At 42.0% G+C, this 23,796-nt stretch overlaps 1 protein-coding gene across 4 annotated transcripts in view; it reads right to left on the bottom strand.

The window, feature by feature from the left end:
• Positions 1-19,040: 19,040 nt before the first annotated feature.
• Positions 19,041-23,796, bottom strand: part of LOC110522396 (furin) — a 179,974-nt gene continuing 175,218 nt past the window's right edge. For all 4 annotated transcript variants that reach the window (XM_036977103.2, XM_036977112.2, XM_036977108.2 and 1 more), the window contains exons 13-15: positions 23,607-23,734; positions 23,032-23,160; positions 19,041-21,602 (exon numbers count right to left, since the gene is read on the bottom strand). In XM_036977103.2, the coding sequence (XP_036832998.1) occupies positions 20,899-21,602; positions 23,032-23,160; positions 23,607-23,734 (961 nt within the window). In that variant the 3' untranslated portion in view covers positions 19,041-20,898. The remainder of the gene's footprint in view (positions 21,603-23,031; positions 23,161-23,606; positions 23,735-23,796) is intronic.

The following is a 23,796-nucleotide window of genomic DNA, read 5'->3' as shown; positions in this document are numbered from 1 at the left end:
GGTCTAAAGTTATACTGTTACATTGATGCTGTTAATAATCTTCACAAAAACATGGTCGCTGTGGTAGAACGTTTTATTTTGATGAGTGATTTTCTGCATTTATCAAGGTCCCATCAGGTAGCCTGATGTCAGATGTGTCCGTGTAAACAGGATTATTATGGAAATCATTCTTCTTGTAAAGCATGTAGAGTTTGAATCAAACTATTATAGAAATCTGACACAAGATTCACAATATTGTGTGCATGTCATGGTGAAACTTGCATCCATCCAACCAGAAAAGCAATTCAGCCATTCTTTAAAGTCGGGGAAAACGATCCTGCAAACATATAGTTTAAAAATAGATTTAGCAGTCAGTAGGCATTTAGAATTAAATGTGTAGTGGAGCTTCATAGTTGTGTTGACATCACGTACTCCGCGTACCTTTTTCTGCAATAATCATTTTGAAAAACAGTTTCCATCATTTGTTGCAATAAAGATAAATCCACCCAAATCGAACGGATAAAACTGTTGTCTTTCTACACTGAAGAAAAATACACTGAGTATACCAAACATTTAGGAATACCTTAATATTGAGTTAAAGAACACAAACTCAAATCGTTGGGGAATGGACTCTTAAAAGGTGCCGAAAGTATTTCACAGGGATACTGGCCCATGTTGACTCCAGTACTTCACACAGTTGTGTCAAGTTGGCTGGATGTCTTTTGGGTAGTGGACCATTATTGATACACACAGGAAACTGTTGAGTGTGAAAAACCCAGCAGCATTGCAGTTCTTGGCACCTACTACCATACCCTGTTCAAAGGCACTTAAATCGTTTGTCTTGCCCATTCACCATCTGAATGGCACACATACACAATCCATGTCTCAGTTGTCTCAAGACAAAATCGTTCTTTAACCGTTCTCCTTTTCATCTACACTGATTTGAAGTGGATTTAACAAGTGGCCTCAGTGAGGGATCATAGCTTTCACCTGGATTCACCTTGTGAAAAGTGCAGGTGTTCTTAAGGTTTTGTATACTCAGTGTATAAACGCAACATGTAAAATTATTTTTCCATGTTTCATAGGGGCGGCAGTTAGCCTAGTGGTTAGTAACCGAAAGGTTGGTGGATCGAATCCCCAAGCTGTTGTTCTGCCCCTGAACAAGGCAGTTAACCCATTAGGCAGTCATTGTAAATAAGAATTTGTTCTTAACTGACTTGCCTAGTTAAATGTAAAAAATTGCTGAAATAAAAGATCCCAGAAATGTTACATATGCACAAATTGTATTTCTTTCATTTTGTGCACATGTTTACATCCCTGTTAGTGAGGCATTTATCCTTTTTCAAGATAATCCACCCACCTGGCAGGTGTGGCATATCAAGTAGCTGATTAAACAGAATGATCATTACACAGGTGCAACTTGTGCTGGGGACAATAAAAGACTACTTGTGCAGTTGTCACACAACACAATCCCACAGATTCCTCAAGTTTTGAGGGAGTGTGCAATTGTTATGCTGACTGCAGGAATGTTCACCAGAGCTGTTACCAGATAATTGAATGTTAATGTAACTGTCATAAGCCACTCCCAATGTCGTTGCAGAGAATTTGGCAGTACGTCCAATCAGCCTCACAACCGCAGACCATGTGTATGGAATCGTGTGGGCGAGCGGTTTGCAATGTTGTGAAGAGAGGGCCCCATGATGGGGTTATGATATGGTCAGGCATACGCTACGGACAATGAACACAATTGCATTTTATCGATGGCAATTTTAATACACAGAGATACCGTGATGAGATCCTGAGGCCCATTGTCATGCCATTCATCCCCTGCCATCACCATGTTTCATCATAATTCATGACCCCATGCTGCCCCATCGACGTACGTGTGCGACAGCATGTTCCAGTTCCCACCAATATCCATCAACTTCACACAACCATTGAAGAGGAGTGGGACAGTATTCCACAGGCCACAATCAACAGCCTGATCGATCAACTCTATGTGAAAGAGATGTCGCGCTGCATGAGGCAAATGGTGGTCACACAAGATACTGACTAGTTCTGATCCACGCCCCTACCTTTTTAAAAATGTATCTATGAACAACAGATGCATATCTGTATTCCCAGTCATGGGAAATCCATAGATTAGGACCTAATGAATTCATTTCAATTGACTGATTTCTTTAGATTAACTGTAACTCAGTATAATCTTTGATATTGTTGCATGTTGCGGTAATTTTTGTTCAGTATATAAACTATAGTGCCAGTAAGGATTTCCTACCACTGGACAACTTGTTACAGCTGTTGATAAGCCATGTTTTCATGTCATTACATTAAGATATAAGGGGGATCATAGCTATAGTCAATCAAATTCACGAGTTGATTTAAAAACGGTTTAACTCTTTATCATGGTCGGTGTCTCGACTGATTTGTCCCAAAACGTGACTTTTCTTACCTTGCATGTATGGCAGTGACACCATGCCCAAACCCTGTCTGTTAGGTGCATGTACTCTTGTTTGTATATTTCCGTTTTTTTGTGTGTTTGTTGTGTTCATAATACTTGTTATTCCTTTTTTAATATATTTTTTAAACATGCCAAAACCGGACACGCGCGTGACACCGAAATATCACAACAAACTCTGAGCCAATAATATTACTTCTCAGGGGGCGGGACGATGTTCGCGCCTTTTCTTGCCTACATTTTTCAGTGACCGTGTTGAAATGTATTCTGATTCTTCTGATTGCACCCCGATACATGGGTAAGTACATGATTGCATATTTTACAATAGTGATGCCAGGACAGGCGTTAATACATTTAATAAATGCAAATGGTAGTTTTACACATCTAGGCGCTTTCCTCTTACAGACTCCCATATGCCAATAATACACATGATGGCAGGCTGATTACTATAATTAGCCAGTCTCTTTCACTTCACAACCAAACCACACTGGTATTGGATATAAACAATGCATTTACTGAATAAAAAATAAATACTTTATGCATGCTTTTCTAAACAACATGGATTAAACAGACACCACCTGCTAAAACAGAAGTTGGTCTCCCTTGAACTATTGAGGCGCAGACAGGGAAGGAGGTGGTGGTTATGGGTGCATCCCATAGATGTGCTGAGAAGGGAGCATGGGCAATACTACCACCTTGTCCAGGAGCTGCTCTTGGACTGTGCCCCAACATCACTGATACTTCCGGATGAGTGCAGAAGAGATGGACACTGTCTTTTGTTGGCCCAGACCTCACCAAGCAGGCAACCAACTACAGGACACCAATAGAGCCAAAGAAAAGACTAGCTGCCACTCTTAAGGTTAGTTATTGTAAAAGGTTGTACTGTGTAAGCAGGTGCATGGAGAAAAGCAGTATACTATGGTGTAAAGAAACTCCAGGACACTGATGCTCCGCAGATGTAGGCCTATGTTCCATTACATCTAGGAAGCAGATAGATCAGGTATAGTGTCTTCATTATACTCAAGGTAAGCAAGACACACCGTTCTTTGTTTAGTCTTTTGATTTATAATTATTCAAGGTGACATTAACAGTCACATCAAGGCATGGTGCACCTGTTGTATGTGAGATGAACAGCCACAGCAAGGCATGTAAACAAATATGGCATATCCCTCCCAATAACAATATCCACTGAATAGCAGAAAACTATTTTTAAAAAGTTAAATGCAAGGTGCAATGCATATATAACTGCAACAAAGTGCAAATAGTGCATACATAAATGTTTCCCTTTTTAAAAACACTAAAACAGAACATAGGCCTAAGTATGCACATGGCTGGGATCTGCCTTTTAGGAGGGGATTATTGATGTGACTGTGAGCCTCTGTCCCAGCTCTCTTGAGAGAATGTACTGAAGCTGTCATCCCAGCTATGTGTTGGCCCCCTTGAACTTTGCGACCTTTTGCCACATTTCAGGCTTCAAACATAAAGATATAAAACTGTATTTTTTGTGAAGAATCAACAACAAGTGGGACACAATCATGAAGTGGAACGACATTTATTGGATATTTCAAACTTTTTTAACAAATCAAAAACTGAAAAATTGGGCGTGCAAAATTATTGATGTCCAGTAGCTCTTTTCGGTCATAATAGATGGTAGCAGCAATGTTATGTACAAAACAAGTTACGAACAACGCAAAAAAACAAACAAAATAGTATGGTTGGTTAAGAGCCGATGAGACGGCAGCCCTACCCTCTGCCGCCAGCTTTCTAAATGTTCACATGCTATTTACAATCAGCTAGGCAAGTCAGTTAAGAACAATTCTTATTTACAATGACTGAAAAAGCAAAAGGCCTCCTGCGGGAATGGGGGCTGGGATTAAAAATAAATGTGTTATAAATATAGGACAAAACACACATCACAACAAGAGAGACAACACTACATAAAGAGAGACCTAAGACAACAACATGGCAAGGCAGCAACACGCTGAAGCTGGAGACTTTTACTGTATTTCTCTCACTAAATTTAAACATCAACTATCTGAGCAGCTAACCGATCGCTGCAGCTGTACATAGTCCATCTGTAAATAGCCCACCCAATCTACCTACCTCATCCCCATATTTGTTTTATTTACTTTTCTGCTCTTTTCCAGTATCTCTACTTGCACATCATCTGCTCATTTATCACTCCAGTGTTAATCTGCTACATTTGAATTACTTCGCTACTGTGGCCTATTTATTGCCTACCTCCTCACGCCATTTGCACACACTGTATATAGACTTACTTTTTTCAACCGTGAACATTAATATTAGGATTTTTTTTTTGATGTAGCCTTTCTTTTGGATTAAGTGACTTAAACTTGTTTTGTAGATACTTCCAGTTGATTTAAGCATCTAATGTATGGGACATTGTAACTTAATAAATGCTAGGCAGCATGCAAAGTAAACACTTCTAAGGTAGCTAAAATAAATGACTGAACTAGAAAATCTACATTTCCTGAAAATTTGTTAGGCTACAAAAAGATTTGTAGCCTAACATAGCCATTTCATTTTTGATATATTGAATGAGCAAATTATTTAAAAAGGCAAAAAAACGTATTTGGTTACAATGTTTTAGATCAAGGGTGGTCAACCATCCTCCAGGAGAGCTAATGGGTGTGCAGGCTTTTATTCCTGTCCCCCTCAAAACAAACCACATTTTAGAAATGAGCTGCTCAACCGGACCTTGATAAACTGGCTCTGTGTTTGAGCACGGCTTAATCAAAAGCCTGCACACCCAGTAGCTCTCCAGACAGAGGGTTGACCACATTATACAGTTTCCTAACAGGTATTCTTCTTTCTGGGGAGTTAGGGGCCTTGCTCAATGACAGGACATGGTACATGGGATCAGAGAACAGCCTCCCAGTGTCAATACCACATTACGCTTACTATTTTATACAGTGTCCTCTGTAAATATTGGGACAGTGACACATGTGTTGTTGCTTTGGCTCTGTACTCCAGCACTTTGGATTTTAAATGATACAATGAGTGAGAGTTACAGATGCACAAATATCGTACCCCCAAGACCTGCTAACCTCTCCCCATTACAATAAGAAGGGAAGTTAGCATTTTTGAGGGGGGTATGATATTAGTGCATTTGTAACTTTCTCACTCATCATTATCCACGATTCATTCAGGACTATCCGTAATCACGGTAGCATCCACATGAATATAGAACTGTTAAGAATATTCTGAAACATAACCAAAACAAACAACAAATGCATCTACAAGTTGCAGAGTCAAATCAAACTTTATTTGTCACATGTGCCGAATACAACAAGTGTAGACCTTACCGTGAAATGCTTACTTACAAGTCCTTAACCAACAGTCTAGTTCAAGAAGAGTTAAGAAAATATTTACCAAATAAACTAAAGTAAAAAATAATAAAAAGCAACACAATAATGTGGCTATATACAGAGGGTACCGGTACCGAGTCAGTGCGTGTGTGTACAGGTTAGAGGTCATTTTTACATGTAGGTAGGGGTGACGTGACCATGCATAGATAATAAATAGGGAGTAGCAGCAGTGTACAAAACAAATGAAGGGGGGGGGGGGGGGGGTGTCAATGTAATAGTCCGATGGCCATTTGATTAATTGTTCAGAAGCCTTTTGGTCCTAGACTTGGCATTCCGGTACCGTGACTGGAGTCTCTGACAAATTTATGGGCTTTCCTCCGACACCGCCTATTATATACAGTGGGGAGAACAAGTATTTGATACACTGCCGATTTTGCAGGTTTTCCTACTTACAAAGCATGTAGAGGTCTGTACTTTTTATCATAGGTACACTTCAACTGTGAAAGATGAAATCTAAATCAAAAATCCAGAAAATCACATTGTATGATTTTTAAGTAATTAATTTGCATTTTATTGCATGACATAAGTATTTGATACATCAGAAAAGCAGAACTTAATATTTGGTACAGAAACCTTTGTTTGCAATTACAGAGATCACACGTTTCCTGTAGTTCTTGACCAGGTTTGCACACACTGCAGCAGGGATTTTGTCCCACTCCTCCATACAGACCTCCAGATCTTTCAGGTTTCAGGCTGTCCCTGGGCAATACGGACTTTCAGCTCCCTCCAAAGATTTTCTATTGGGTTCAGGTCTGGAGACTGGCTAGGCCACTCCATGACCTTGAGATGCTTCTTACGGAGCCACTCCTTAGTTGCCCTGGCTGTGTGTTTCGGGTCGTTGTCATGCTGGAAGACCCAGCCACGACCCATCTTCAATGCTCTTATAGAGGGAAGTAGGTTGTTGGCCAAGATCTCGCGATGCATGGCCCCATACATCCTCCCCTCAATACGGTGCAGTCGTCCTGTCCCCTTTTCAGAAAAGCATCCCCAAAGAATGATGTTTCCACCTCCATGCTTCACGATTGGGATGGTGTTCTTGAGGTTGTACTCATCCTTCTTCTACCTCCAAACACGGCAAGGGGAGTTTAGACCAAAAATCTCTATTTTTGTCTTATCAGACCACATGACCTTCTCCCATTCCTCCTCTGGATCATCGAGATGGTCGTTGGCAAACTTCAGACGGGCCTGGTCATGCGCTGGCTTGAGCAGGGGGACCTTGCGTGCACTGCAGGATTTTAATCCATGACGGCGTAGTGTGTTACTAATGGTTTTCAAGGTCCTGGAGTGGCCTAGCCAGTCTCCAGATCTCAACCCCATAGAAAATCTTTGGAGGGAGTTGAAAGTCCGTGTTGCCCAGCAACAGCCCCAAAACATCACTGCTCTAGAGGAGATCTGCATGGAGGAATGGGCCAAAATACCAGCAACAGTGTGTGAAAACCTTGTGAAGACTTACAGAAAACGTTTGACCTCTGTCATTGCCAACAAAGGGTATATAACAAAGTATTGAGATAAACTTTTGTTATTGACCAAATACTTATTTTCCAGCATAATTTGCAAATAAATTCATTAAAAATCCTACAATGTGATTTTCTGGATTTTTTTTCCACATTTTGTCTGTCATAGTTGAAGTGTACCTATGATGAAAATTACAGGCCTCTCGTATTTTTAAGTGGGAGAACGTGCACAATTGATAGCTGACTAAATACTTTTTTGCCCCACTGTAATTGCGCCAACAGTTGTTGCCTTCTTACCAAGCTGCTTGCCTATTGTCCTGTAGCCCATCCCAGCCTTGTGCAGGTCTACAATTGTTTTCCCTGATGTCCTTACACAGCTCTCCGGTCTTCGCCATTGTGGAGAGGTTGGAGTCTGTTTGATTGAGTGTGTGGACAGATTTATTTTATACAGGTAACGAGTTCAAACAGGTGCAGTAAATCATGGTAATGAGTGGAGAACAGGAGAGTTTCTTAAATCAAAACTAACAGGTCTGTGAGAGCCGGAATTCTTACTGGTTGGTGGGTGATCAAATACTTATATCATGCAATAAAATTCAAATTAATGACTTAAAAATCATACAATGTGGTTTTCTGGATTTTGTTTTAGATTCTGTCTCTCACAGTTGAAGTGTACCTATGATAAAAAATGACAGACCTCTACATGCTTTGTAAGTAGGAAAACCTGCAAAATCATCAGTGTATCAAATACTTGTTCTCCCCACTGTAGGTCCTGGATTGCAGGAAGCTTGGCCCCAGTGATGTACTGGGCCATACGCACTACCCTCTGTGTTGTCTTACGGTCAGATGCTGAGCAGTTGCCATACCAGGCGGTGATGCAACCAGTCAGAATGCACTCAAATGGTGCAGCTGTAGAAACTTTTGAGGATCTGGGGACCTATGCCAAATCTTTTCAGTCTCCTGAGGGTGAAAAGGTTTTGTTGTGCCTTCTTCACGACTGTCTTGGTGTGTTTGGACCATGATAGATAGTTGGTGATGTGGACACCAAGGAACTTGAAACCCTTGAGCCGCTCCACTACAGCCGCGATGATATCAATGGGGGCCTGTTCGGACCGCCTTTTCTTGTTGTCCACGATCAGTTCCTTTGTCTTGCTCACATTGAGGGAGAGGTTGTTGTCCTGGCACCACACTACCAGTTCTCTGACCTCCTCCCTATAGGCTGTCCCATCTTTGTCGGTGATCAGGCCTACCACTTATGTCGTCAGCAAACTTAATGATGGTATTGGAGTTGTGTTTGGCCACGCAGTCGTGGGTGAACAGGGAGTACAGGAGGGGAGTAAGTACACACCCCTAAGGAGCCCCAGTGTTGAGGATCAGCGTGGCAGACGTGTTGTTGCCTACCCTTACCATCTGGGGGCGGCCCGTCAGGAAGTCCAGGTTCCAGTTGCAGAGGGAGGTGTTTAGTCCCAGGGTCCTCAGCTTAGTGATGAGCTTTGTGGGCACTAACGCTGAGCTGTAGTCAATGAACAGCATTCTCACATAGGTGTTCCTTTTGTCCAGGTGGGAAAGGGCCGTGTGGAGTATGATTGAGATTGCGTCATCTGTGGATCTGTTGGGGCGGTATGCGAATTGGAGTGGGTCTAGGGTATCCGGGAGAATGCTGTTCATGTGAGCCATGACCAGCCTTTCAAAGCACTTCAGCACAACATCAAGTCACAAGCTTGATGTAATCATTGCCTGCTAGGATGCATTTGTTGTTTGTTTTGGTTGTATTTCAGATTATTTTGTGCCCAATAGAAATGAATGGTAATTAATGTATTGTGCCATTTTGGAGTCACTTATTGACTAAATACTAAACGTTTGACTACTTTAATAGACAAGTGAATTTGTCCCAATTCTTTTGGTTTGCTAAAATGGCAGTCTATGTACAAAAAGTGCTGTAATTTCTAAACAGTTCACCCGATATGGATGAAAATACCCTCAAATTAAAGTTGACAGTTTATCATTTCAAGTGCTTAGGTACAGAGCCTAAACAACAAAAACCCTGTCACTGTCCTAATAATTATGGAGGGCGCTGTATGTACAGAGTGATGCCGCCAGTTGTTGGTTATGGAAATTTGGTTAGAAGTCATGGAAAAGTCATGAAATTCCATCTGTCAAAAAGAGTAATGATGATAGTTGCTCAGCGAAACTCTATTCTTTCTTAAGTATCGAACGTATTTTGACATTATTTAGCTTGAAAAGTTAGTGAATGGCAAGTTGAATGGCTGCTTCCTGGGTTTAAAGGAGAATTGCCCAAGTCAACATCTTCTGTAAACCCAGATTGTGGTTCATTGGCTGGCTGGCTAGCTAGCAAAGGAGAAGTAACATTAGCTTAGCTATCATCCGTAACTATCTTATTGACTCGACAATCAGCTGGTTGTTGCCTATTTATAAATGATTTCTTAAATCATTTATTTGAAGTTCTTGTCTCTCGTCATCACTGAACCTCTGCTAGCTAGCTACATGCCAAATAATGATTTGTTTAGCATAGTAACATGGAATTATTAGGAAGAACCGACTGGTTCAAAACATTAGTATATAATTAACGAGCAACCTGTTTGGTTAACAACTTCAGAACTGTCTATTGCCCGGACTATATCATCTGGTGGAAGGATGAAATAAAACAAATGTACTAATTAAAATAAAGTTAATGAAAACATGTTGTTATAAAAAATATATATAAAAGGTCCTTGAACCCGGGAGTTATCGTGTGATAACTTCCTCATAGGGGCTGTTTAAGAACAGCCAGTGGCAACCCATCATTTGGAGCAGGTGGGGATTTTGAGCCCCACCTGTTTAGCTAAAACATAATTTTTTTTGTTGCCTGTTTTGCATGTTATTCTGACATTAATATGTGTCACATAAAAGTTTGCAAACAATGTAAAAAATAAATAAATAATTGACTTAATAAAGCCACATACAAACATGGTCTTTTTTTTGCTTTCTTGTGTAAGGCTGCTCCAAAATGCAGGTGTTTCAGCCTAGCTTAGTGCTTTATGTGGTGGGGCAGCCAGAGGAAAATACAGAGCGTATGGGTTGTGTCACCCCCTGATCAGTTTAATACCATACCATTTCCATAAACACACTGTAAAAGCTGATGGAGAAACAAAAATGCTCTTACAATGTGAACAATACATTCCACAAACGATACACTTTTACACAACTTTAATTTGGTGTTTATGATACATCAAGTGCATCAATATGCATGATAATTTCTACCCAAATATTTGATTACATGCTAATAACTTACTAATGTGGTGCAAGATAAACTAATATTAGCCATCACACAGTGGAGCTAGGCTACAGCTAATTATGTCATATTGCTAACAGACTTCAGAACATCAATTACAGTACAAATATCCTTTCAGTACACGTTCAAAAGAATTAGAAAGATATCTGAAACGAGACCAAAATTGAAAGACAGTAAATATCTTGTTCCATTTCCAGCTAGGTGCTAATTTTGACATTGTTTCTTGGGTGCTTGAACAACCTTAACAATTGTGTTTCTCCCTTTTCCTCTCTCGCGCCCGTTTCCTATATACCCTTGGCACATAAAACAGAGAAGGCAAAAAAACAGCTTTTAAAATACATTTTTTATTTATTTTTTAAATCAGCATTAATTAGATTGAGCAATAAAAGCCCCACTTTTATTCCATAGGCTGGGATCTGCGCAATGCAGCTGTTGCAAGAGCGCATTTTTCATTGGCTGTCCACTGGTTTAAAAAAAATGATTGATTGGCAGTTTAAACTTCTTGAATTCAACCATTATTGGGTTCAAAAACACATTTAGATTTGTTTACAGCCATCCACAACAACCACAATCCGTGAGGCGGAAATAGCTGAATGAGAGAGCAACAGTGTGATTCACATTTTTATTCTGATATTTTTTTATATATATTTTTTCTATAGCAGCTAACGACCCCCTTATAGCAGCTAACGACCCCTGAACGCACAGCCGCTAATCTGCGGCCTGCTAGCTATTTTAAGCACATTGGACTGCTGATTTAAGAGGCCCTTCGGACATATTTCTTCGGCCACTATGCATATTTTGCCAATTGGCCTGGTTTACCACATGGAGCCCTGCTGATCCGTCCGCTGATGTAACTGCACGAGGGGGCCACAACAGACTTCCCTCCGTCGCGCCCTCTAAGGCCTTTCTGTTAGCTTGCTAGCCCAGTGCCGCTAGCTGCTTGAAGCCACGCGCTGAACTTGTATGATCACCCGGCTACGCATGCCTTTCCCTAACGTCATCATGCCGTGTCGATTGCTGTTCTGGTTTGTAACTATTGTTTTATTTCACTGTAGAACCTCTAGCACTGCTCAACATGCCTCGCCTAACAATTTAGTTCCACCCCCCACACACGCAGTGACATCACCTGGTTTAAATGCTAATTCTAGAGACAATATCTCTTTCATTATCACTGTATGCACAGGTTTACCCCCACTGTATTCACATCCTACTATACCTTTGTCTGTACATTATCCCTTGAATATATTCAACCGTGCCCAGAAATCTGCTCCTTTTACTCTCTGTTCTGAACGTACTAGGAGTCCAGTTCTGTTAGGCTTTAGCCGAACCCTTATCCTACTCCTCCTCTGTTCCTCCGGTGATGTAGAGGTTAATCCATATGTGATTAGATTGCCCCCCATCTATCTTCTGAGCTTGTGCTGCTAGGTGACCTAAACTGGGACATGCTTAACACCCCGGCCATCCTATAAGCTTGATGCCCTCAAATCTCACGCAATTTATCAATGAACCTACCAGATATAACCCCAAATCTGTAAACACGGGCACCCTCATAGATATCATCCTAACTAACTCACCCCACAAATACACCTCTGCTGTTTTCAACCAAGATCTCAGCCATCACTGCCTCATTGCCTGCATCCGTAATGGGTCTGCGAGCAAACAACCACCCCTCATCACTGTCAAACGCTCCCTAAAACACTTCTGCGAGCAGGCCTTTCTAATCGACCTGGCCGGGGTATCCTGGAACGACATTGACCTCATCCCGACAGTAGAGGATGCCTGGTTATTCTTTAAAAGTGCCTTCCTCACCATCTTAAATAGGCATGCCCCATTCAAAAAATTTAGAACCAGGAATAGATATAGCCCTTGGTTCACTCCAGACCCGTCTGCCCTTGACCAGCACAAAACATCCTGTGGCGTTCTGCATTAGCATTGAATAGCCCCCGTGATATGCAACTTTTAGGAACCAATATACACAGGCAGTTAGGAAAGCTAAGGCTAGCTTTTTTAAACATAAATTTGCATCCTGCAGTACAAACTCAAAAAGGTTCTGGGACACTGTAAAGTCCATGGAGAATAAGAACACCTCATCCCAGCTACCCACTGCTCTGAGGCTAGGAAACACTGTTACAACCGACAAATCCACTATAATTGAGAATTTCAATAAGCATTTCTCTACGGCTGGCCATGCTTTCCACCTGGCTACCCCTACCCCGGTCAACTGCCCACCACCCTCCTTTTCAAAGGGGGAGACACTCTAGACCCAAACTGCTACATACCTATATCTATCCTACCCTGCATCTCTAAGGTCTTCGAAAGCCAAGTTAACAAACAGATTACTGACCATTTTGAATCACATCGTACCTTCTCCGCTATGCAATCTGGTTTCCGAGCTGGTCATGGGGGCACGTCAGCCACGCTCAAGATCCTTAACGATATCATAACCGCCATTGATAAGAGACATTACTGTGCAGCTGTATTCATCGACCTGGCCAAGGCTTTCGACTCTGTCAATCACCACATTCTTATTGGCAGACTCAACAGCCTTGGTTTCTCAAATGATTGACTCGCCTGGTTCACCAACTACTTGATAGATCTCAGTGTGTCAAATCGGAGGGCCTGTTGTCCGGACCTCTGGCAGTCTCTATGGGGGTCCCACATGTTTCAATTCTCGGGCCGACTCTCTTCTCTGTATACATCAATGATGTCGCTCTTGCTGCTGGTGATTCTCTAATCCACCTCTACGCAGATGACACCATTCTGTATACTTCTGGCCCTTCTTTGGACACTGTGTTAACTAACCTCCAGACGAGCTTCAATGCCATACAACTCTCCTTCTGTGGCCTCCAACTGCTCTTAAACGCAAATAAAACTAAATGCATGCTATTCAACAGATCATTGCCCGCACCTACCCGCCCGTCCAGCATCACTACTCTGGACGGCTCTGACTTAGAATACGTGGATAACTACAAATACCTAGGTGTCTGGCTAGACTGTAAACTCTCCTTCCAGACTCACATTAAGCATCTCCAATCAAAAATTAAATCTAGAATTGGCTTCCTATTTCGCAACAAAGCTTCCCTCACTCATGCTGCCAAACATACCCTCGTAAAACTGACCATCCTACCGATCCTTGACTTCGGCGATGTCATCAATAAAATAGCCTCCAACACTCTACTCAGCAAACTGGATGTAGTCTATCACAGTGCCATCCGTTTTGTCACCAGCGTCTTCCTTGCTGAGCGACCTTTCAGGTTATGTCGATATAGGCCTCATTTTACTGTGGATATAGATACTTTTGTACCTGTTTCCTCTAACATCTTCACAAGGTCCTTTGCTGTTGTTCTGGGATTGATTTGCACTTTTCACATGTACATTCATCTCTAGGAGACAGAACGTGTCTCCTTCCTGAGCGGTATGACGGCTGCGTGGTCCCATGGTGTTTATACCTGCGTACTATTGTTTGTACAGATGAATCTGGTACCTTCAGGCACTTGAAAATTGCTCCAAGGATGAACCAGACTTGTGGAGGTTTACAATTTTTTCTGAGGTCTTGGCTGATTTCTTTTGATTTTCCCATGATGTCAAGCAAAGAGGCACAGAGTTTGAAGGTAGGCCTTGAAATACATCCACAGGTACACCTCCAATTGACTCAAATGATGTCAATTAGCCTATCATAAACTTCTAAAGCCATGACATAATTTTCTGGAATTTTCCAAGCTGTTTAAAGGCATAGCCAACTTAGTGTATGTAAACTTCCGACCCACTGGAATTGTGATACAGTGAATTATAAGTGAAATAATCTGACTGTAAACAATTGTTGGAAAAATTACTTGTGTCATGCACAATAGATGTCCTAACCGACTTGCCAAACTATCATTTGTTAACAAGACATTTGTGAAGTGGTTGAAAAATTAGTTTTAATGACTCTAACCTATGAGTATGTAAACTTCCGACTTCAACTGTAGGTAGTTAGATGGGCTGTGTACAGCTGCAGCGATCGGTGAGCTGCTCAAATAGCTGATGCTTAAAGTTAGTGAGGGAGATATAAGTCTACAACTTCAGCGATGTTTGCAATTCGTCCCAGTTATTGGCAGCAGAGAACTGGAAGGAAAGGTGGCCAAAATAGGTGTTGGCTTTGGGGATGACCAGTGAGATCTACCTGCTGGGGCGCGTGCTACAGGTGGTTGTTGTTATGGTGATCAGTGAGGTGATATAAAGTGGAGCTTTACCTAGCAAAGACTTATAGATGACCTGGAGCCAGTGGGACTGGCGACAAATATGTAGCGAGGGCCAGCTGACGAAAGCATACAGGTCGTAGTGGTGGGTAATATATGGGGCTTTGGTGACAAAACGGATGGCACTGTGATAGACTGCATCCAGTTTGCTGAGTAGAGTCTTGAGGTTATTTTGTAAATGACATCGTCGAAGTCGAGGATCGGTAGGATAGTCAGTTTTACGAGGGTATGTTTGGCAGCGTGAGTGAAGGAGGCTTTGTTGCGAAATAGGAAGCCGATTCTAGATTTAATTTTGGATTGGAGATGTTTAATATGAGTCTGGAAGGAGAGTTTACCGTCTAGCCAGACACCTAGATTATGTGGACAACTACAAATACCTAAATCCGAACCGTCCAGTAGAGTAGAGATGCTAGTCGGGCAGGCGGGTACGGGCAGTGATCTGTTGAAAAGCATCCTTTTAGTTTTACTAACGTTTAAGAGCAGTTGGAGGCCACGGAAGGAGTGTTGTATGGCATTGCAGCTAGTTTGGAGGTTTGTTAACACAGTATCCAAAGAAGGGCCAGATGTATACGGAATGGTGGCGTCTGCATAGAGCTGGATCAAGGAATCACCCGCAGCAAGAGCGACATCGTTGATATATACAGAGAAAAGAGTCGGCCTGAGAATTGAACCCTGTGGTACCCCCATAGAAACCGCCAGAGGTCCGGACAACAGGCCCTCCGATTTGACACACTGAACTCTATCTGAGAATAAGTTGGTGAACCAGGCGAGGCAGTCATTTGAGAAACCAAGGCTCTTGAGTCTTCCGATAAGAATAAGGTGATTAACATTTTGTACATTTTGCAAATTCGGAATATGTCATACGAAATGGAGTGCCTCAGATTTACGTACAGAATAATACAAAATGCTCTGAGACCAGGTTGAGGGCCTGAGGGTGATCTCCACAGCACAGAGAGGAGAGCCTGATGTGCCTTCGTGGGAGTGGGATAATGGAGTCAGGGAGGTAGAGGGCTGAGAGGAGAGATGATGCTGGAGGAATCCTGGGGCAACAAAACACTCTGCATTGTAATCCATTTTATCAGATGGATTTATTTCTGGATTAACAGAATTTGACCTTTTGACTGACCTTTTTAACAACGGTAATACTATTCCTTATCTTATCCTGTAGATAAGATACTATTTATTCTTTATTTTGTAGCTTGTCTTTGTACTAGACTGGTAGCATTTTATCATGATTTTCTATGTTTTTGCCCAGTATTTCGTATTCTGTTCCTTGGCAGAAACAGGCATGTTACAGAACTACTCAAATTGAACCAAGAGCTTAAAAAGCCAACTTCGCAAACTAACTGAAACACTAGTGAACAGTATTCCATAGACCATGACTGTTCTACGGGGATCTGCTTAAAAGCCAGGAGCAGAATCCATCCTGCCAGCCTGGCCCCCTCCAGGAGATCCAAACCAGCCAGATACCCTCCACTACAGTAGATCCTTCCTCCATCCCCCTGCAGAACGACAAAGAGACAGACTAAATGACCACTGAACAACCCCTACAGCACACCCACACACAAGTACATGGGTCAGTGAATGACAAGTGACTCTCCATCTCCTCAGATTCAACACATGCACAGACACACTCATTCGCTCACTCACTCAACACACATACTTGCCATGCAAGGTATGCACAGGTTCCGGGATCTGAAATTAACTACAATTTCTCCCTGTAGATCTAATTATGGGGTGCATTCAGAATGTACTATTATCTTAGACCTGCTCCCCTCTACTGGGGAATGGAGGAAATTTCCTGTTAATGAACTCCACAAATACAACCTACAGACACGCAAAACTTTCCATATGAATCTAGTTTAAATATTAATGTCCTTGTATTTCAGCAGTATTTAGGACTAGAGGAAGTTATTGTATCTTAGGGGGTTGTGGTGATGCTCTTCCGGTAGCTGGAGAAAGTGGAAGAGAAAACGGTAGAGGACAGAAGCCCTAGATATCAGGAAGTGGGCTTGTGTATCGCTGGCGGGCACTGACAAAGCATTAGTGGCGTGTGTGTTGTGAGTGTCTGTAAGCTTTTGCTGACTGCTGTGAAACCACGCCGACACAGAGCTCCACAAGGGGGATACAGAGCACAGAATGTGTCAACACACCAGCTTTCATCTCACATGACCTACAAAGTCATTTTTATTTTAGCATGACATTTATCCCCACAATATTGACATCAATCATCAGTTAAATAAAAAAGGATAAAATATAAAAGGATAGAAAATACAATCTATTTCAAATATGCTGTAACTGATCTATAAACATTTCACCATAGCAGTTCTTATCACATACAATACTCAAGAGCTTTGATTGTATAGACCAGTCCAAAATATATGTTCTTAAAGTTGACAAATAACTTAATAATGCCCGACTGCAAATACCTGCAGGCCAATACATTTGCTTGTCAAAATATGTGAAATGTGTAATAACAAGAGAAAGCTATTATTTTTTTTCCACTGATAAAGACTTGGCAGAGAAACAAACCCTGAAAATCAATAGAGCCTCCATGGGGAAAATGAAGACAAAATTATCTTATTTCTTGCCGATAGCAAGAGAATAGAGACATGTTGAGAAGGTCAAATAGCTTTGGGTTAAGTGTTTTTTTCATCTTCTACATCAGAAAGATGGGAACACAGTACTGCAGGGTTGGTAATCCCTCTGTAAGTAACCCACTGTGCAAATGAAAAAAGCGTCTGACTAATATTACCTGCCATCCCTTCACCCACTTGTTCTGTAGTGTGTGTGTTTGCTGATTGATGCATGAGCTTTCTACTTACATCCCAAAACCACAATACTAGAAGTTTGGCCTTTCAACAATTCTCTATATTGGTATTAAGTGCTTGTAAGCTGTTGGTGACAATATTGCTAAGCTAAAGCTCAATAGTTATCAAAACCTTGAAGACTACACCAAAAAAGTCTGTGCTGTATTTTTGATGTGTTGTCTATATTGGGGTTTTATTAGCTGATAAAGAAATGCTGGAGCCCACTGATTATGGAGAAGAGTAGGAAACTCAAAAAACAAATGGTAGGAAAAAGTGTCACAAAAAAAGTGTTTGAAGGCCCAGTGCAGTCAAAAATGTGATTCTACTGTGTTTTATACATATTGCCACACTACGAGATTGGAATAATACTGTGAAATTGTAAAAAAGGTTATTAATGCCCTTTTAGTGTAAGAGCTGTTTGAAAAGACACTGTTTTGGTGGGATGGAGTTTTGGCCTGCCTGGTGACATCACCAGGCAATAAGAAAGAGCGTTCCAAACCTCTGCCAATAACAGCTAGTTTTCCTCTCCCCACTTAGACCACTCCCAAACAGTCCTAGCAAAATTATTGTTTGAGAAATTGCTCTTGCTAAGATAATTTTGTTTTCAATCAAATGGTTAAAAAAAACTATCACAGTAATGTACTCAATTGTTACCCAAAAATGATTTGATATTGAGAAAAAACATCTGCATTGGGCCTAACCCCTTACACTCGTGGGACTATTGATAGGGCTAAATTGAAAGGTTTCTTAGAGAATAAATATTAAAAGCATATGCATAACCATGGAAGCAATTGAAAGGAACAGTTTGGAGATTATGGGAAAATTCTAAGACTGAAAGTTGAGGACACAACAGTTCATCTGACTGAATCAAAACATTACACTGTCTGTTAGTGCTGAGCGATTAACCAAAATGTCAGTTATTTTTCAGTTTTCAAACAACTAATTGACCATAGTCGTTCGTAAAAAAAAATGTATCTGTGAACTCAATGCTCACATCACTCAGTTTCTCTAGAGATAATTCCGATCCAGCCTGAACTGTGTGATGTAGTAGGGACTTGTGGTTTCCAATTGGCCAATATCCTACATAGTTCAGCGCAGAAAACGTGGAAATTAACTACAATCACCATAATCCATTGCTCATTTACTTGTTCAGTCGGTCTTTCTTAAATGACAGCTACGGGAGAGAGAAGAATGCGCGATCCTGAGGGAATATAGAGAGCAGCTGTTGCTTAGCGTGGTGTCTCTACCTGAAAATACATGATCTAAGTGATTGATAGTTGGTATTCAGCAGTCATAAAAGTATGCCTTATTTACTTTGAAGAACTACAAAATAGTGATTTTGTCAGACAGCATAGGCAGCAGCTCTATAGAGATGAGATGATGACATGGAATGAAATAATAAAGTCATAAAATAAAACAAATGTAATATACACAACAACTGAAATATTTTATTAAAGTAATGTGAATAAATGATGGTTCATAAGTGATAAACAGTAATGGGCAGTCACTACCATCATTGTCTTTTATTAATTGTTTTATTCTGTGTTGTTACAGCATTCAACCTACATAATGCATAGAGCATTTAATGTAAAAAACAATCGAAACCGACATCGAAAATCGCTTAGCACTACTGATAAGAGTGAGAGGACTAACTGGTGTCTCCAAGTGGCCACACACCTCTCCAAAGCGTGCACGTTTCCTAAGTAATTTCAATGCACTTATATGACTCAAAGAACAGCCTTCAACTATAAGGGGCTGTTTTGAGCTCTCCTAGATGTGCCGTTGAGGAACTAGAGCAAGCACACTTGAAGTTGTTTTGTTTGGAACACAACCCATTGTCCCGCCATTACACAATTACTGGTGTTGTTTACGCAATCCAAAAACCATTATAAATCGCAATCTGGATCAGGTGGGTATAATTTGAAAGCTTGTTCTATTGCCAACATGACTAGCTAAATTATAAAACACGATATTACAGTTTTAGGCTTTCAAAATGTAATTCAGGGAAACAGATCGTTATTTTGGTGCGCATAGAAAGGAGTCATGAGTGCATTCAGGTGCGTGTGCTGCGTCAAATTTTCTTCACAGTAGACAAACATATGCACATTATTTTCAGAATAACCCAGGGTATGACGCAATGTGATATTGTAACTGTACCTTAAATATAGATCATATACGGAAATGTGAAGTACACATTTGGACTCATGAGTGTTTGGCTTGCTTGTATGACATCAAAACAGTATTTAGTTATAATCCTCAACGTCTCATCTTTCAAAATACATAGTCTCATTAATTTACAGCTTTCCCTCACTCAGTCAACAAAAAAAATTGCCCAATTAGTGAGCGAGATTGGGGCAACTTCATATCGCGTGCGGTGTTCAAGTGCAGAACGGCTGTCAGTCGAAACCCATTCGGCGCTGTGAAGCGCAGAGCTTGAGGTCTGACGTCATGTGTAGCATGTTACTGTACAGCCACTGCGTTCAAATGTAGGCATTTATCAGTGCCCAAATCTGCAACCTTCTCTCTTTCTCATACATTAAATAAAACCCTGTTGTGGTCTTCATCCAATCAGAAACTGTGTTGGGAGGCTATTCAGTTCTTGTCTACAAAGTCACTGTCACACAGGCACACGCATACGCACACGTATACTAATACACACGACATCTCTTCCGACGTCTGCTAAAAGGAAAACTCCACCCCAAAACTATCTTTTGTTTCATTAGTCCATTGTTGATATAGTCCCAAAATGTTTTGCATGTCACAGCAATCAAGTTTTCAAGATATGCAACTTTCAAAATACAGAAATTGGCCTTTCTACAATAAACTAAAGGTCAATGGGAAATAATAGTGAAAACTGTACTTTACCTTTACCTAGACCCTTGGGCCAGGGCAAATAATCTTATTCAAGTGTTTAAAAGCAAAAAATAAAACAAAAATAATATATATATATATATATATATATATATATATATATATATATATATATATATATATATATATATATATATATATATATATATATATATATATATATATATATATAGTCATTATAAAACAAAAACATTTTCAGTTGATTAATGCTTGAGGGTGAATCAGTGGACCAGGAGGTGCTTGCTGGGCTGAGCCATTACATCCCTGGATCAGAATCTCTGTCTATCAGCCAGGGACAATGCCTGAACCAGACTCACACTACAGACCCATGAGCTCTAGCAGAGGGAGGGGCTGGAGAGACCAAACCCTCTGAAGAGAGTTTCCTCCAGACATAGGGGTTAGAGAGGGGGCTAGAGAGAGCTCTGTGTCCTGATAAAGGCTGTCCTCTCACTGTGGCAGTTCAGCTCTTCACTGTCGGAATCAGAGCCCCCCAATGTTACCTGGTCCTCGTCAACCCACACGGTGGGGATCCCCTTATAGGATACCCTGCCCTGCCTCTCCCAGCCTAGCCCCAGGCCGAAGCCCCCCGAGGCCCATCCCCCCGTCTCCACAGACTGCAGTTTGGTCCTCCGGGCCCAAGGGGCGCCACCAGAGCGCAGCTGCAGCATAAAAAAGACCCCGGCAAAGGCTGCCAGGATGAAGGCACAGCTGAGCACAGCCAGGAGGGTGGCCAGAGGGGAGGACAGGGCCAGGCTAGGTCCTGGAGGCTCCCCCACTCCCCCACCTCCCCCCTGCTCTAACCCCACTGGGCTTTCCCCTGGTCCACCCACATCTCCCTGGAGGTCGGGGCCAGTGGGGGACTTGCGCTGGATCTGGTTCTGGTGCAGGCAGGCGGTGAGGACCAGGTGGCTGTGAGGGGGGCAAGAGAGGCAATCGCTGGGCCCGGGGCCGGAACAGGTGAGGCAAGCAGGGTGGCATGGCAGGCAGGACTGGACGGAGGACAAGTCCACCCAGTTGTCCAGGGACATGTTGAGGAGCTGGGGGCCCGTGGTGAAGCCGGGGGGGCAGAGCTTCACACAACCCTGCAGGAACAGGGAGAAGCCTAGGCTGCACTCTGGAAAGGGTAGAGAGGGGAAGAGAGAGAGGAAGAGATGAGTGAGAGAAAGAGAAACACTGAGAAAGCAAGATGATACACACACATGGGGATGAGGTGCTGATTTTCTGAGCATTCAGTGGGGACAAAGGCTTGAATATACACCCACACACAAAAAAGCAAAAACATGCCACGAATGAAGCCTTTTAACACTCCTGTTATATGTGCAGGTTGATGTTTATTGTCATGAGTCTTGCCCTGGAGGCAGAACTGAGTGGTTTCGATAGATGGGCCAGCTGCAAAGTCAAAATTGGCTATATCGTAGAAATGTATGAAAGCAAAAATGTGCTTTTAGGTCTTAATTTAAGGTTAGCTTTAGGCATTATGGTAAAACCGGGTGTACACTACACGACTTTCAAAATCCTAACAAAATTGGCTATATCGTAGAAATGTATGAAAGCAAAAATGTGCTTTTAGGTCTTAATTTAAGGTTAGCTTTAGGCATTATGGTAAAACCGGGTGTACACTACACGACTTTCAAAATCCTAACATCGCTGAGCCTCTCACATTAAACGACCGTCTTTCCTGTGTTTTTTTGTCTTGCCAAAGTAGTGGTACGCACACTAAACGATGTGGCACAGATGGGGTGTCACACAATACAAGATTCTTCACTTGGCCGTGAGGATTTTCGATACCACCACAATGTCTCACGAAAATGTTTTCAGTCAGACATTCACACCTGCCATACAGAGTTAAAATATTTAGTTAACATTTTGATTTGAATAACATTGCTTGTGAACTTCAGAGGCGTAACGATTTGTCACTTTGGTTAAAGGCAAGTACAAATGCATCGCTCCTGCTCGAGAGTCTACACATTTTGTGTGATGCGAAACAACGTCATCATCTCACTGGATACTTTTTTTGAAAGCTCTCATAGGCTATTGCTGATCACCTTTCTTAAAACTTGTCATTGCACATCTCACACTGCAAGATCATTGAAGATTTTGTGCTGATAAAATCCAACATTTTTGAAAATATCGGGATGTCTGGAACTGCTCAAAGAGGGAATCAGATTGTGTCGCTTATACCGATAACATTAAACGAGTGTCGGGGCCAGCGCGCACCCCGAGTAGGCAACGACATGGGAATTTTGTCTCTGATCTCAAAAACTATATCGGGGCCAAAACCGTGTTGTGTATACCTGGCTTTAGCAGTGTGGTGGAGGTTAAGCATAGGTTTAAAATCCGATTTGATAACTTTGTGGCTGTGCCAGCTAGTGACCACTCTGCAGAGCTGCCTCTAGTACATGAGTCATCTCAAAAAATGCCAACCTGCATCATATGCATGAGAACCCCACATCCACATGCTGAGTGTCACCAAGAGGCTTCTAATCCCATCTGGAATCTTTTAGTGCTACAGATGTCTGTGTGTCTCGGACAGTCAGTCTCACCGATGCAGATCTGCTGGGTGTCGAAGGTCTTGCAGCTGTTGTTGGAAGGCCGGGGGAAGTCAGGAGACGAGGGGTTATTGGAGCTGGAGCCCGTACCGTACAGGATCAGAGTAAACTGACTCAACTCACCTGTGAGGGGTGGAGGAGAAAGGAAGAGAGAGAGGGAGGAGAGGAAGAAAGAGAGAGAGAGGGTGAACACATTTCAAATTCAAGGGAGAAAGAAGAACAGAAGGAATGAACAATTCAATATCTCTAAGAGGAGAGAATGGGTGAGTGTCAGAGAGATACTAATATGATGACGGTGAAGAGGTAGGTGAACTGACTGACAAACACAGGGAGAGGAGAAGAATTGCTGATTAAGAACGAGAGAGAGTACTGATATGGTGTGGACAGGAATATGGATGAAGAGGAGGCAGAGGGAGTAAAGAGACTCACTCATCTTATTTCTCCTGCTGTGCTGAGACTGTAACAAACGACAGCAGAGACCTTCTGGAGTAAGGAGAGGGGAAAGAGGAGGGAGGAGCCTCTCCCGTGTATGTGAGGAGGGGTATGAAGGTACACAGATGTCCTCTTACCATAGTCGTGTCCTTGTTCTGAGACGTTCTCGATCTCCAGGGTCCACTCCCCTCGAGGGTCCTCATCCCACATGTGGGTGGTCATGAAAGCCCAGTCAATAAATCCCTCTGGCGAATAGTCTTTAGGCCTGAAAAGAGGGGGAGAAAGAGAGAGACACAGAGAGAGTAGTTAGGGCTCACAGCCAAAAAC

This window comes from Oncorhynchus mykiss, chromosome 1, assembly GCF_057628025.1.
Source record: "Oncorhynchus mykiss isolate SJ-2025 chromosome 1, ASM5762802v1, whole genome shotgun sequence".
NCBI classification, from domain to species: Eukaryota; Metazoa; Chordata; class Actinopteri; order Salmoniformes; family Salmonidae; genus Oncorhynchus; species Oncorhynchus mykiss.
The sequence above is the reverse complement of the archived record's forward strand: the minus strand, read 5'-3'. Positions and strand labels throughout refer to the sequence as shown.